The sequence below is a fragment of the Neoarius graeffei genome, chromosome 10 (genome assembly GCF_027579695.1).
Source record: "Neoarius graeffei isolate fNeoGra1 chromosome 10, fNeoGra1.pri, whole genome shotgun sequence".
Lineage (NCBI taxonomy): Eukaryota > Metazoa > Chordata > Actinopteri > Siluriformes > Ariidae > Neoarius > Neoarius graeffei.
The window spans coordinates 52,401,957-52,416,444 of record NC_083578.1 but is presented as its reverse complement, the minus strand read 5'-3'; the positions used below and the strand labels follow the sequence as shown (position 1 = coordinate 52,416,444).

The window sequence follows — 14,488 nt, the reverse complement described above, 5'->3', positions numbered from 1 at the left end:
GTTGCAGTGCATTCTGGGTACTGGAGCCCAAAATGGACTCCAGCAGAGACATGACAGCAGCCCTGCAAACAAAAATCAAGGGGACTCTCACCACCTGTTTTAGTGCTTTGGGAAGCTACAGTGGCTCCATTGTCAAAAGACAGAGAATTGCATAAAGGATGTCATTACACACATACCTGCAAACTCATGAGGGTTGAAAAAGGTGACAAACTACCAGTAACCCCCCGGCCCCCTTAAACAGCGCGCGATCAAGGAAAATAAAGGGAAAAGACAACATTTAAAACAAAGACAAGATTTATTCATTTTTAGCTTTGCAATTTTCAGTTTTGCATCTGACACCTCATTACATTACCATTAAGGAAGGAAAAGTATAAAAAGTAAAAAGTAAAATTTGAATTCAAAAAAATAATTTTTGAAGTGTGACACTGGAAACTTTCTTCAGCAGACCAGTTTATCATTTTTTAGACCTTTTGGCCCGAACAAGCCGTTCAAGGGCACGTTTATGCTGCTCTGCCATGTGCCTCTTTTGCGCCATGCTATCCTTCTTCACCACCTCTGCCCTATTACCAGCAGCACTGGTAGATGGCTGGACACCAAATTCAGCCCTCCTTTCCTTCAGTGCTGCCAAATTCATGGTGTGAGAGTGTGTGTGTGAGAGAGAGAGAGAGAGAGAATCTCTCTCACTCACACACACTCACACACACTCTCTCTCTCTCTCACTCACTCACACACACTCTCTCTCTCTCTCTCTCTCTCTCTCACTAACACACTCTCTCTCTCTCTCACTCACACGCACAACTGGTTCTCTGAATACAACCGAGATCAACACATATTACGTTATATTTTGACAATCCCACCAATAGTTTCACATAAAAATGATTTCTCTTACCCAAAACACGCGTTTATAGATCCTTATGTTCAACAAAAAATGACTTTATTCAAACTTATTTGACATTTTTTTCTGTTTTGTTTCAGCCCACAGAAACATCTTCCGTGTCGCGCGTTTGGTTCAAACGTAACAGCCCCGCCCCTTGCGTCTTACGTCATAAAAACGCGACTCACAGCCCACCAACTCACAGGTACCAAAAAAACCACCCTAAAGCCTCTTTAAATCGCACTCATCGTAACACAGCTTTCTCCGCATACTAAAAATGTTTTTCCGTCTCCAGATGTAATATAGAGTTCCGGAAAAAATCAGAAAATATGATTCCGTGAGCTGTTTTCAAGACTCAGTGTCCCGTTCTGCATTGCGTTTGGATGATCTCTGCCATCCTCCTATACACACCCGTATTCAAGAAAACCCCGCCTCTATTCAGTTACAATTCGCGGATACTGTCCAGCGTTCTGTAAGACTATTGGCTCGTTGGAATGTCATCCAATCAGAGAGACGTTTGAAGTATGAAGAAGGCGGAAATGGTCTGAATGTGGGTGTGAGGAGAAAAGTAGTAGTAGAGTATATTGAAACCAAATGTGCGGTAACGTAGCCTCACGCACCCCCCCACCCCCACCCACCCCCCAAAAAAACCTCTTCGGATCTACACGATTCACACAAGTGACCTATTTTGGGATCAAAACGGCGAATTTCACCGAAAGGTGACTAGTTTGCAGGTATGTACACAGCCATACTTGAACACAGATCAAGAGGTGCTTTCTTCCAAAAAAAACCAAGTGCATTCGACACATATTATGGCACTTTCAAACAGTTGCAAGGTGGTGATATGGAACACACTGTCTATTTTCAGCAGAATTTACAGACTGAACGTTCTTTCATTGCTCCTTCCCATGTTGTTAATTTGAATGATTCTTATCCTTAATAAAAAGCAGTATATGAGAATGATTCTTGTCTTCAATATATAGAACAGTATCTGTATTTTAAGTGTTTCCCATTCTCAAATAGAGTAGCTGCAGCTGAAGTGATTTTACAATATAAGTACCACAAAATACAGTGTAAACATTTCAAGAGCTTCCCATCATCAATAAAGAATTATATCAGCACTATTGGTGAGTGCTGTCTATTATCATCTCACATAGTACATTATCAGGATGTTACAAACCATTGTGACGACTTTTATATACAGCCTCCACTAGAAGGTTATATATGAGTCTATGAGCCTTGATGAGAATAACCAGAGAATGGATGTGACTGAGCTAGGCTATGCTATAAGCTAGCCACATGGGATTACAGTCATGAGGTGATGACTTTGATATTTGTACTTTGCAAGGAACAAGAGCATGAAAGACTCCAGTAGTTCTTAGGGGGAAAAAGTACTGGTGGGCCTCCACTTAATAGCCAAACCACAGTTATATACATAACCTTCCATTTCAAAAGGATTTTCAGTGGGATAGTTCATTTCATTTAGAGGGAAGACTGAAACAAATTCAGAAGAATTCAGATTCAGCTGTGGTTGCTTTACACAACCACTTACAATAGTTTTGGTCAAACTTACAATAAAAACTTAGAATAGTTTTGATCAGTGAAATACCGAGATTATATATATACACTACTGTTCAAAAGTTTGGGGTCACCCAGACAATTTTGTGTTTTCCATGAAAAGTCACACTTTTATTTACCACCATAAGTTGTAAAATGAATAGAAAATATAGTCAAGACATTTTTCTGGCCATTTTGAGCATTTAATCGACCCCACAAATGTGATGCTCCAGAAACTCAATCTGCTCAAAGGAAGGTCAGTTTTATAGCTTCTCTAAAGAGCTAAACTGTTTTCAGCTGTGCTAACATGATTGTACAAGGGTTTTCTAATCATCCATTAGCCTTCTGAGGCAATGAGCAAACACATTGTACCATTAGAACACTGGAGTGATAGTTGTTGGAAATGGGCCTCTATACACCTATGTAGATACTGCACCAAAAACCAGACATTTGCAGCTAGAAATTAAGAATAGTCATTTACCACATTAGCAATGTATAGAGTGTATTTCTGATTAGTTTAAAGTGATCTTCATTGAAAAGAACAGTGCTTTTCTTTCAAAAATAAGGAAATTTCAAAGTGACCCCAAACTTTTGAACGGTAGTGTGTGTGTGTATATATATATATATATATATATATATATATATATATATATGTGTGTGTGTGTGTGTGTGTATATATATATATATATATATATATGACTATATGTGAGGTTTCAAAACAGCTGCTGGTCTATCAAATGTCCTTCTCTATTGGAAGTGGTCTGAAATGTTCATGTAATTTTGTCTCTTTCTCACTCAGTGCTCCCATAGTGGTTCATATCACACGTAGTCTCCTGCAAGGTGGTGTGTGAGATTTGTTCTTTGTTCCCCTTGAGCTGGGCCTTAAAGAAATCTGACACGCAGATTACCTACAATAAGAGAGAAATATCAGATATACTCGGTACTATCCATTTTGTTATTTGAATAACTGGCATAGTTAAAAGGATGAGCAAAAAAATTGTACAAAATTTTATGCTTCACATGAAATTGTTAAAAGTTTCCACTGATATTTTCCTGTGGCATATTTTTGGCACCCCAAGTAAATTACTGTATAATCACAGTAAACAAATGATCTTTAACTTTTTAGGTAAGACAAACCCCAAAATTCACAAGGCTTAGAAGAATTTAGTTCTCAGGGGTTAAAAATTAGCTATAAGACAGCACTTCCATAACATGTTGTATGGAAGGGTTGAATAAAAGAAACCCTTCCTGAAAGAAACCAACAAAATGCAGTGTCACCAAGTATCACTGAACCTACAATTAAAATGATCAGATGAGACTAAAATCAAACGTTTACCCTCAAACTCACGAAATCTAGTGAAAAATGAGACTGCATACAAAGAAAAGCACCTGATACACACCACATAATGTAGTGATGGATCATTAATGCTGTTTTTTTTTTTTTGAGGTTTGTGGGCCAGGAAATATTGAATTCCAACATGTACCAGGACAGTTCACCCCAAAACCTGTTTACCTCCATCAGAAGCTATCAGGGACCAGACAGGAGAGGAGATCAAATGCACTCAAACCACAGTTTATTAATAACAGGGGAAAAGGGAGTTGGGAAGTTCAGTGGCAAGAGGACTGAGAGGCAGGGATGGCTGGTGGGAGCGTGGTGGTGACGTCTGAGGTCTCCCATCCAAGTACTAACCAGACCCAATCCTGCTTAGCTTCTGAGATCAGACAGAATCAGCCGTTGTCAGAGAGGTATGGCTGTAGGCTGACAGCACTTGGGTTTCAGGCAGTCTCCCAGCAGTAGTCCCTCAGCAGGCTGGAGTTAGGAAGCAGGCTGGAACACAGAGTCACAGATCAGATAGCAAGATAGGGGACAGAAATGCAGGGTCAGGTTACCAGGGCTGGAGAGTAGGGCTCCAGGCAGGGCTGCTCACACCGGGCTGATGGAGAGGCAGGCGAGCAGCAGGGCTGGGCAGGCTGGAGATCAGGCGAAGGTACAGGAGAGGCAGGCAAGAGGCAGAGTCGACAGGACAGAAGGCAGATCAGGTTACCGGGGCTGGAGAGCAGACAGAGTCAGACGGAACAGAATATCGTCAGGAGTCAGAGTAGTAGGAACACAGAGCAGGTTATCACACTGGAAGTTGCAAACGATCTGACACAGAAGCTTGGGAGGACTGCAGCTTAAATACACACAGGGGGGAAGCAGGTAATCGGCAACAGCCAATGACAGCCACTGGAAGTTAATAAGAGGGCGTGGCCGGTAATGCTGAGTGGAGATGTTACCTGAAGAGAGAAGCCCACAGGTAGGACCATGACAGAACCCCCCCCCCCCCTCAAGGGACGGCTCCAGAAGTCCCTAGCCACAGATCCACCAAGATGGGCGGGAGGAGGGGGAATACCGGTGGAGGGTCAGAATTCCTCTGACCGGTCCATGTCCAAGGCCTCAGGATCTGGTTCAGAATCGGACTCAGGGACAGTAGCGGTTGGCGCATCGTCATTCCGACAAGGGCCCTTTGGTCGACCCCTCCGGTTGGCCGGCTGGTCCGGATGCAGGCGATGAAAGGCGCTGATGAGGGTAAGGTCTAAGATTCTCCCAGCAGGAACCCACATCCTCTCCTCAGGACCATAGCCCTCCCAATCCACCAGGTATTGGAGGCCCCTGCCCCTGCGCCGTGACTTCAGCAGTTGCCGGATGGAGTAGACTGGGCCACCATCAATGAGATGAGGAGGAGGAGGAGAAGGTGCAGCTGGGACCAGCGGGCTCTCGTGCACTGGCTTAATCTTTGAGACGTGGAAGGTGGGGTGCACTCTCATAGACTTGGGCAGTCGGAGCCGGACAGCAGAATGGCTGATTATCCTCTGGATCGGGAATGGTCCGATGAACCGAGGTGCCAGCTTACGAGACTCCACCTGGAGGGGCAGGTCCTTGGCTGACAACCACACCTTCTGGCCCACCCGGTAGGTGGGCGCAGGCGTCCTCTGCTGGTTGGCTCCAATGGAGTAGCTGGTGACTGACTTGAGGAGTGCAGCGCGGGCTTGAGACCAGGTGCGGCGGCATCGGCGTGCATAGGTGAGGGCAGACGGGCAGGTGACCTCTCCCTCCTGGCTGGGGAACAGGGGTGGTTGGTAGCCATACACGCAGTGGAATGGGGACAGTCCAGTGGCTGAGCTGGTGAGGGAGTTGTGGGAGTATTCCACCCACAGCAGGTGCTCACACCAGGCCCTAGGGTTGCGTGACGCCATGCACCGAAGTGCCTTCTCCGACTCCTGGTTAGTCCGCTCTGACTGGCCATTGGACTGGGGTCGGAATCCGGAGGTGAGGCTGGCGGTGGCCCCGAGTAGGTGACAGAATTCCTTCCAGAACGAGGAGGTGAATTGCGGCCCCCGGTCCGAAACGATGTCCCTGGGCAGCCCATGGATGTGGAAGACCTGCTGCAGGACGATCTGGGTGGTCTCTTTGGCCGACGGTAGTTTAGGGAGGGGAACAAAGTGTGCCATCTTACTAAAGCGGTCCACGATGGTGAGTATGACAGTCATCCCGTTAGAAGGGGGCAGACCCATAACAAAATCCAGGGAAATGTGGGACAAGGGTCGCATTGGCACGGGCAGAGGCTGGAGCAAACCGGCAGGAGGCCGGCTGGAGGACTTATTCTGATTACAGGTAGGGCAGGCTTGGACGAAGTCTCGCACATCCCTGCTCATAGAAGACCACCAGAACCGTTGGGCGAGCAGGTGGTAGGTGCAAGTGGAACCAGGGTGGCAGGCTAGATGGGAGTCGTGTCCCCATTGTATAACCTGGGATAGCAGGTCTTCAGGAACAAAGAGGTGACTTGCAGGGCATGCACTGGGGCTGGGTTGGTCACAGAGGGCTTCCTGCACTTGTTCTTCGATGTCCCAGGTCAGAGCAGCAACAATACAGGGGTCAGGTAGGATGGGAGCCGGATCCTTGGAGGGGGCATCATCCTTCTGGAACTGGCGGGAGAGTGCGTCAGGCTTGGTGTTGTGAGATCCCGGCCGGTACGAAAGGGTGAAATTGAATCTGGTGAAAAAGAGAGCCCAGCGGGCCTGTCTGGGGTTGAGTCGTTTGGCGGTGCGGATGTATTCCAGATTCTTATGGTCTGTCCAGACCAGGAATGGGACTACGCACCCCTCCAGCCAGTGACGCCATTCCTCCATTCCTCCATTTCCTGTAGAAATTTGCAAAGCCCAGGAACTGCTGAAGCTTCTTCCTGCTCTCTGGTACTGGCCATGAAGTCACTGCTGAGACTTTGGCAGGGTCCATCTGGATGCTCCCCTCTGCCACGATGTACCCCAGGAACCCCACAGACTTGGCATGAAACTCACACTTCTCTGCCTTGACAAAGAGGGAGTTTTCAAGGAGACGACGGAGCACTTGCTGGACATGCTGGGTGTGTTCGGACAGGGTCTTTGAGAAGATCAGGATGTCGTCGAGGAAAACGAACACAAACTTGTTCAACATATCTTGCAGGACATCATTCACCAGAGCCTGGAATACCGCTGGCGCGTTGGTAAGGCTAAACGGCATCACCCAGTATTCATAGTGACCGGTGGGGGTGTTGAACGCGGTCTTCCACTCGTCTCCCTCCCTTATCCGAACCAGGTGGTAGGCATTCCGGAGATCGAGTTTGATGAAGACCGTGGCTCCCTGGAGCAGCTCAAAGGCAGAGGTAAGCAGTGGGAGAGGGTATCGGTTCTTGACGGTGATGCCATCGAGACCCCTGTAATCGATGCAGGGGTGCAGGGATCCATCCTTCTTTCCCACGAAGAAGAACCCAGCGCCGGCGGGAGAAGAGGATGGACGGATGAGGCCGGCAGCCAGAGAGTCACTGATGTAGGCCTCCATTGCCTTCCTTTCCGGGGCGGACAGAGAGTAGAGATGGCCCTTGGGTGGTGCAGTGCCTGGGAGGAGATCAATGGCGCAGTCGTAGGGCGGGTGAGGGGGCAAGGAAGTGGCCTTGGCTTTGCTGAATACCTCCCGAAGGCTGTGATAACACACTGGGACATTAGTGAGGTCGGGGGCAGAGCTGGCACGTGGAGTACGAGAGGTTAGAGTGGCGGCTCGTAAGCAGGTCCGGTGGCAGTCCTTGCCCCATTCTCTTATCACTCCAGTGGCCCAGTCGAGGTGAGGACTGTGCTGGCGGAGCCATGGATAGCCCAGGATGAGAGGTTGGCCGGGGGAATGGAGCAGGTGAAACTGGATGGTTTCGTGGTGGTTACCAGACAGAGTCATCGGGACAGGGGCAGTGAGGCGGGTGACGGTGCCGAGGAGATGGCCATCCAGCACCCTGGCTGGAACGGGAGAGGATAAATGATGGCTTTGCAGACCCAACTGGCGCGCAAGCTCGGTGTCCATGATGTTAGCCTCGGCGCCAGAGTCAACCAGGGCGGCCAGGGTGTGGGTGGAATCCGACAGACGAAGGCAAACTTGGAGCATAGGTTTCTGGCTGGTGGAGGATTTGGAGGATCATTGAACCCAGCCGGGGCCCTCCTATGTCCGGCGAGCTAGGGCTTCTCCATGTGCTGATGACTGACTGAGTCTGGCGGGCCCTCTCTCATCAACGGGTCTGGACCCGGCGGTCAATGCGGACGGCCAGGGCGATGGCCTCATCGAGTGTCGATGGTTGTTTGTACGAGACCAATTCGTCCTTCATGTAGTCGGCCAGGCTGTGCAGAAAGGCGTCCACCAGCGCCTGCATGTTCCACTTGCTGCGCCGGGCCAAGGTCCGGAAATCGATCGAGTAGTCAGCCACTGTACGTCTGCCTTGGCGAATACTCATCAGTCCTCCGGATGCCTCTACTGATGACGAGTCCAGGTCGAAGACCTTAATCATCTCCGCTGCAAACAGGGAGAAGGAGGCACACGCCGGTGTCCGGCGTTCATACTCAGCAGTCCCCCACAGGCGGGCGCGGCCAGTCAGATGAGTGATGACGAAGGCCACCTTCGCTGCCTCCGACGCGAAGGTTCTGGGCTGCAGGTCGAACAGCAACCGGCAGCTGGTCAGGAAAGCACGGACTTGGGAGGGTTACCGGTGGAGGGTCAGAATTCCTCTGACCGGTCCGTGTCCATCTGACACAGAAGCTTGGGAGGACTGCAGCTTAAATACACACAGGGGGGAAGCAGGTGATCGGCAACAGCCAATGACAGCCACTGGAAGTTACTAAGAGGAAGTGAGTGCGGGCGTGGCTGGTAATGCTGAGTGGAGATGTTACCTGAAGAGAGAAGCCCACAGGTAGGACCATGACAGAAGCAAGTTAGAATTTGGCTATAGTTGGCTCTTTGACCAAGATAATAACCCAAACATGCATTCAAATCAGCAAAATAATAACTGCAGGGACACAAAATCAGTGGTCTGGAATTACCATTTTGGTCTCTGAAATTGAAAACTGTAAAGACCTGTGGTCTGCATTGAAGTGGGGAGTGTACATGCACAAAAAAGCTTGATATTCTGCACTGAGGAGTGTCCAAGATTCTCAAGAATCTGTTTTCCTCTCTTCTTTTATTTTCTTCTGTTTGCCTCAATCTCTGTTACATATGATTATTTGTTTCCTTTGCTTTGTTTATGTTTATCTGTGTTTAACTCGGTGTTAACCTTTGTAAGCATCTTTGGGTCATTGAAAGCATGATATAAACAACAACAATTATTATTATTATTGTTGGGCGGCACGGTGGTGTAGTGGTTAGCACTGTCGCCTCACAGCAAGAAGGTCCTGGGTTCGAGCCCAGCGGTCAATGAGGGCCTTTCTGTGTGGAGTTTGCATGTTCTCCCTGTGTCTGCGTGGGTTTCCTCTGGGTGCTCCGGTTTCCCCCACAGTCCAAAGACATGCAAGTTTGGTTAACTGGTGGCTCTAAATTGGCCGTGAGTGTGAATGGTTGTCTGTGTCAGCCCTGTGATGACCTGGCGACTTGTCCAGGGTGTACCCTGCCTTTTGCCCGTAGTCAGCTGGGATAGGCTCCAGCTTGCCTGCGACCCTGTAGAACAAGATAAAGCGGCTAGAGATAATGAGATGAGATTATTGTTGTTGTTGTGCTTTGAACTTTGTTAGATATTGCAGGAATGTGCTGTTATTCTCTCTAGAAGCCTTCAGCAAATATTCAGCTCCCCCCCAAAAAAAGGTACACATTAAGATAGCATTTATTTTTGAAAAACTATTGTGATAAACTATACATAATCCCAGTATCATTCAATGCATGTTATTCATTTTATATATTATGTTTAGTTTTCTAAAAAATTGTGGAATTGGTTCTAAAAGTAAACCTGTACAAGAGTGCTCTGAGAGCACAATATCCCCTGCTGGCAACTATGCCATAACTCTGGCAAAATGCAACTGAATTGAATGAAATTGCAATGTGCATATTACCGACATATAACAAAGAGTCCTGTCAAGTTTTGTGAAATTCCTCCAAAAATTGTGAGAGGAGTCAATTTCAGAAGGAAAACACAGTCTCATGAAATTGTCAAAGAATAATTTTGTTAATCAAAGGCTGTAACTCTGGTAAAACGTGACTGAATTTAACGAACTTAGAATATGTGTAGTACCGACATACAACAAAGAATCCTGCCAAGTTTCGTGATATTCCTCCAAAAATGGTGAGAGAAGTTGATTTCAGAATGTCAGCACCCTTCCCAGGAGGGAGGGATGGGCAGACAGATGGACAGACGTCACAGCGGGGGATAAAAATACTGTCATGACTAAACTTTATTAATCATAGGAAATCTGACATAATATCAACAGACATACTCACTATAAATACTGCGACAATGGCTCCCTGTATGAATCCAGTGAGAACATCACTCCAGTGATGCTTGTAGTCTGACACTCGTGACAGACCCACATACACAGCTGCTGAAATTAAGAAGAACTGGATAGTTGGCCTTAGCAACCGAGCCCATTCAGCCTTCATTCTTGATTGCAGGTACAGCTTTAAGGTAAAACAGAACAATATTAGTAATCCCAAAGTAGCTTTAGAATGGTATCTAAAGAGAAAGCGTGGCATGAGTAATCAAAGCATGGTGTCTGTGGTAGAATAATAAGATAGTAATAGTACTTACTGCAAGGAACAGCATACAATACATGGAAAAGGACGAATGTCCAGAAAAAAATGAAAGCCTGTAAAAAAAATTATTACAACATTTTAGGTCTATACTAATGATACGAAGAAGAAGAATAATAATATATGAAAGAATAATCACAAATGTAAAGCAATGCAGACAGATGCAGAAAGACTAACCCCCCCCCCCCCCCCCAAAAACGATAGATATCAAGATGAGAGAAGCTGATAATATTGCATACATACTGAAAGTATAAATTTTATTTTAATTTGGTTTCATTTCCCATTAAAATATTTCAATTATATTCTATTTTTAAATTCAAGACAACAGCTTTGAAAACTAGGCCAGAATTGCTTTCTGGAGTTCTTACCTGCCTTCAGTGACCAATGTCTTGTCTCCTGTGCATGAGAAGTTCTCAATGTAACCTGATTTACAATCCACAAGGCTCCAGTTGGGCTTGCATATGCTCAGGAAATGCGGCCTCAGACGACCAATGGTGTACTTTGCAATGTCAGTCAGGGACTGACTTATTGCTGCTCCAAAAATAAACGACCCAACAGCTTTGTAGATGCAGGCTACATAGTCATTGATCAACGAGGATCTGGATCTGAGATATATGGAAATACACTCTCCACCAATGATCTGTAAAAAAGATGTTAGATGCACAATAGTTCAACAAGCTGCAGTTGAATTTGTACCCTTCTTTGCACTTTGTACTACTTATATTTAGTATAATATAATTAGATAATATGCAATTTGCTGAACACCGGTAAGAATAATTTTTGTAAATTACAGTCTTGCATCCTCAGACAAGTGCACTGCAGAAAACTGAAAACTGAATTTGAGGAGAAAATTACTTAATACTAGTGAAATTATCTTGCTGCATGGACAGATATTTTTACTTGATAAGACATCTTAGAATAAGTTGGTTGCAATCTAGAACTAGGTTTATTAATCTCAGAATTGGTGTCTTGTATTTTTCTAATGGAAAATGCTAGATCATTTCAACTATTTTCAAGATATTTTCACTTGCTAAGATATCATTTTTTGCAGTGTGTTTCAGTTTTTGTTCACAAAGGATCTATTGCTCTTAGTTTAAAAACAAAACTGAGATGTTTGCATACCAGTGGTTCATAATTTTCCCATTTTGAAGACTAATCAATGATGCTGAGTTTTACTCAAAAAAATAATCTTAAAAAATACTCTCACTGAATAGATGGGGAACAAGAATTATTATTGCATACTGTATACTGATTTTTAGGATGCCCCCAGTAGAGACCAGGCATGCATTAAACATATAAAAAATTGAAAGCATCAAAACTGTGTGCACTTATGATCTAAAGCTGTGATGAGGTTTATGATCTCAATTTAGTGTGAAATTAAATGTTCTGAATAATTTTGTAGGTCACATTAAATAAATCATAATTCTTCAAGTAACAGTTTTTGCTGTGATCTCTCTCTTATGATATGAGATGCTGTTGGTACAATATTGGCCATCATTTGCTTACTGAAGAGCTCAGTTATTACCACTTCTGACCTGCTTCTTCATTATTCTTTGAATGTGCTATACCAAGTGGTACTTTACAGGCTAGTAGCTAATTAATATGGGTAGAATCTTTACTGTTAAATTTAGATAAATTTGCAAAGATTAAAAATGAATGTTATCATTACTACAACAACCACAAAATATTCTAAATATATAGGTTATAATAAACCTATATATTATATGGACACAAGTGTTTTACTGGGAAATACATCACTCATGGGCGTGGTTAGCACTGTCGCTTCACAGCAAGAAGGTTCTGGGTTCAAGCCCAGTAGCCGATGGGGGCCTTTCTGTGTGGAGTTTGCATGTTCTCCCAATGTCTGCATGGGTTTCCTCCAGATTCTCCGGTTTCCCCCACAGTCCAATGATATGCAGGTTAGGTTAACTGGTGACTCTAAATTGACCGTAGGTGTGAATGTGAATGGTTGTCTGTGTCGATGTGTCAGCCCTGCGATGACCTGGCAACTTGTCCAGGGTGTATCCCGCCTCTCACCCATAGTCAGCTGAGATAGGCTCCAGCTTGCCCACGACCCTGCACGGTTATGGATGGAATACATCACTAGTATTTTTCATACAAGCTACACAGGCGACATGGAGATACAAAACAATGACATAAGTCTCTATATGTCACCCATAAGGATATCGATGTATTGTTTTGATAAATTTGGGTACTTTTTGTTTGTGAAATGTGTCAATATAATAAAAAGAAAAACATGGCTTGAAGATATGAAGTTTACCTTCTCGTGTTGAAAAACTTGCATTTTTCAGATGAAATCCGTTGTGGATCTCATCTCATCTCATCTCATCTCATCTCATCTCATCTCATTATCTCTAGCCGCTTTATCCTTCTACAGGGTCGCAGGCAAGCTGGAGCCTATCCCAGGTGACTACAGGCGAAAGGCGGGGTACACCCTGGACAAGTCGCCAGGTCATCACAGGGCTGACACATAGACACAGACAACCATTCACATTCACACCTACAGTCAATTTAGAGTCACCAGTTAACCTAACCTGCATGTCTTTGGACTGTGGGGGAAACCGGAGCACCCGGAGGAAACCCACGCGGACACGGGGAGAACATGCAAACTCCACACAGAAAGGCCCTCGCCGGTCACGGGGCTCGAACCCAGACCTTCTTGCTGTGAGGCGACAGCGCTAACCACTACACCCCGTCGTGGATCTGAGGGAGATATTTAACAGTTATTCGACAAAATCGAGTCATACATGAGCGTAGCACCGCATCAGCTATAAGCCATGTATGACGAGATTATATTTTTTATTTTTTATGAGGAGATTGTTTTATTCTATCCACATTGACTGGATTTTGAGAAAAAGAGAATTTAAATTTATTTACAAATTCAATAAATAAAAACTTTATACAAAACGTCTAACAAAATCATTTCACTTGGAATGTAAACAAACCAGCGAAATGACAGTAGCAATTTGTGAACAATGCAAGAATAATAATTCTTGGAAAAAAAAAAAAAGATATGTTCTTACCATCAAATACTTTTATTCCATATATATATATATATATATATATATATATATATATATATATATACACACAGGGCTTTTCAAAGTGTGGGGTGCGCCTCCCCTGGGGGGCGCCAGAGTTCTTCAGGGGGGCGCAACATGAGGAAAAATAAACCAGAATAAGTTACTATTGCGGACATTTAGCGAACTTCAGCTAGCCTTTACCAGAGACAAAATGGATCGATTTTTAGTACCTAAAGCTACAGTGAGTAAGGAGACAGAGTCTGGGTCAAGCAAAAAAACAGAGCCTCCAGGGTGTTGCGATTTGCAACTTCAACGCAAATTCAACCAATCCCCGCGAATTCAGGGCGGTGTTGCAATTATATCCAATCACCGCAACTTTCCCGCAAATTTGATCAATCGTTGGCGTTGTCTTGAGGTGACGTCGACAAACTACCTTCCGCCTTACTTCCGTGTACACGTTGAAGAGAAGCAGCATGCGCGCAGTACTGCCAGATTGGGCGGTTTCAAGTGCATTTTGGCGGGTTTTGAACATATTTTGGACTGGAAAACGTCAGCAGTATCTGGCAACACTGCATGATGTGTGAGTCAGTGTTTATATAGGCTTAAATTCTGTTACTGAAAGTGTGTTATGTTTACAGTGAAGGACTGTGTGCACTTTACATTATTTTTTTACTTAATACAAGAAATTAATGGATGCCAACATTTTTGCCAAAATGGTATTTTATTTTCCATTGTTTAGGCAGCTTCAGCATCATACTGTGAGATTCTGTTCAAATTGTTTTTTTTTCTTCTATGAAGCCTGAGCCATTCATTTTATTAGTTTATAATTATTGTTTAATTTAGTCTTCAGGAGAGACTGCCTGCACACAGTACTAGTATTAATAGTTTTTTTTTTCTTACATGAAAGCTGAGGCATTTATATTATATTTTAAGGTAACTTCATGT

The 14,488-nt window shown here is 44.7% G+C and overlaps 1 protein-coding gene across 2 annotated transcripts in view; it reads right to left on the bottom strand.

Annotated features, from left to right (window-relative positions):
- Window positions 1-276: 276 nt before the first annotated feature.
- The window catches only part of LOC132893098 (phospholipid phosphatase 1), a 126,942-nt gene continuing 112,730 nt past the window's right edge, over window positions 277-14,488 (bottom strand). Inside the window, exons 3-6 of one of the 2 annotated variants that reach the window (XM_060931884.1) lie at window positions 10,868-11,139; window positions 10,498-10,555; window positions 10,191-10,367; window positions 277-3,339 (exon numbers count right to left, since the gene is read on the bottom strand). In XM_060931884.1, coding sequence (XP_060787867.1) covers window positions 3,223-3,339; window positions 10,191-10,367; window positions 10,498-10,555; window positions 10,868-11,139 — 624 coding nt within the window. In that variant the 3' untranslated portion in view covers window positions 277-3,222. Of the gene's footprint in view, window positions 3,340-3,988; window positions 4,482-10,190; window positions 10,368-10,497; window positions 10,556-10,867; window positions 11,140-14,488 lie in introns of those variants that run through there. The other variant, XM_060931885.1, reaches the window with a different exon arrangement.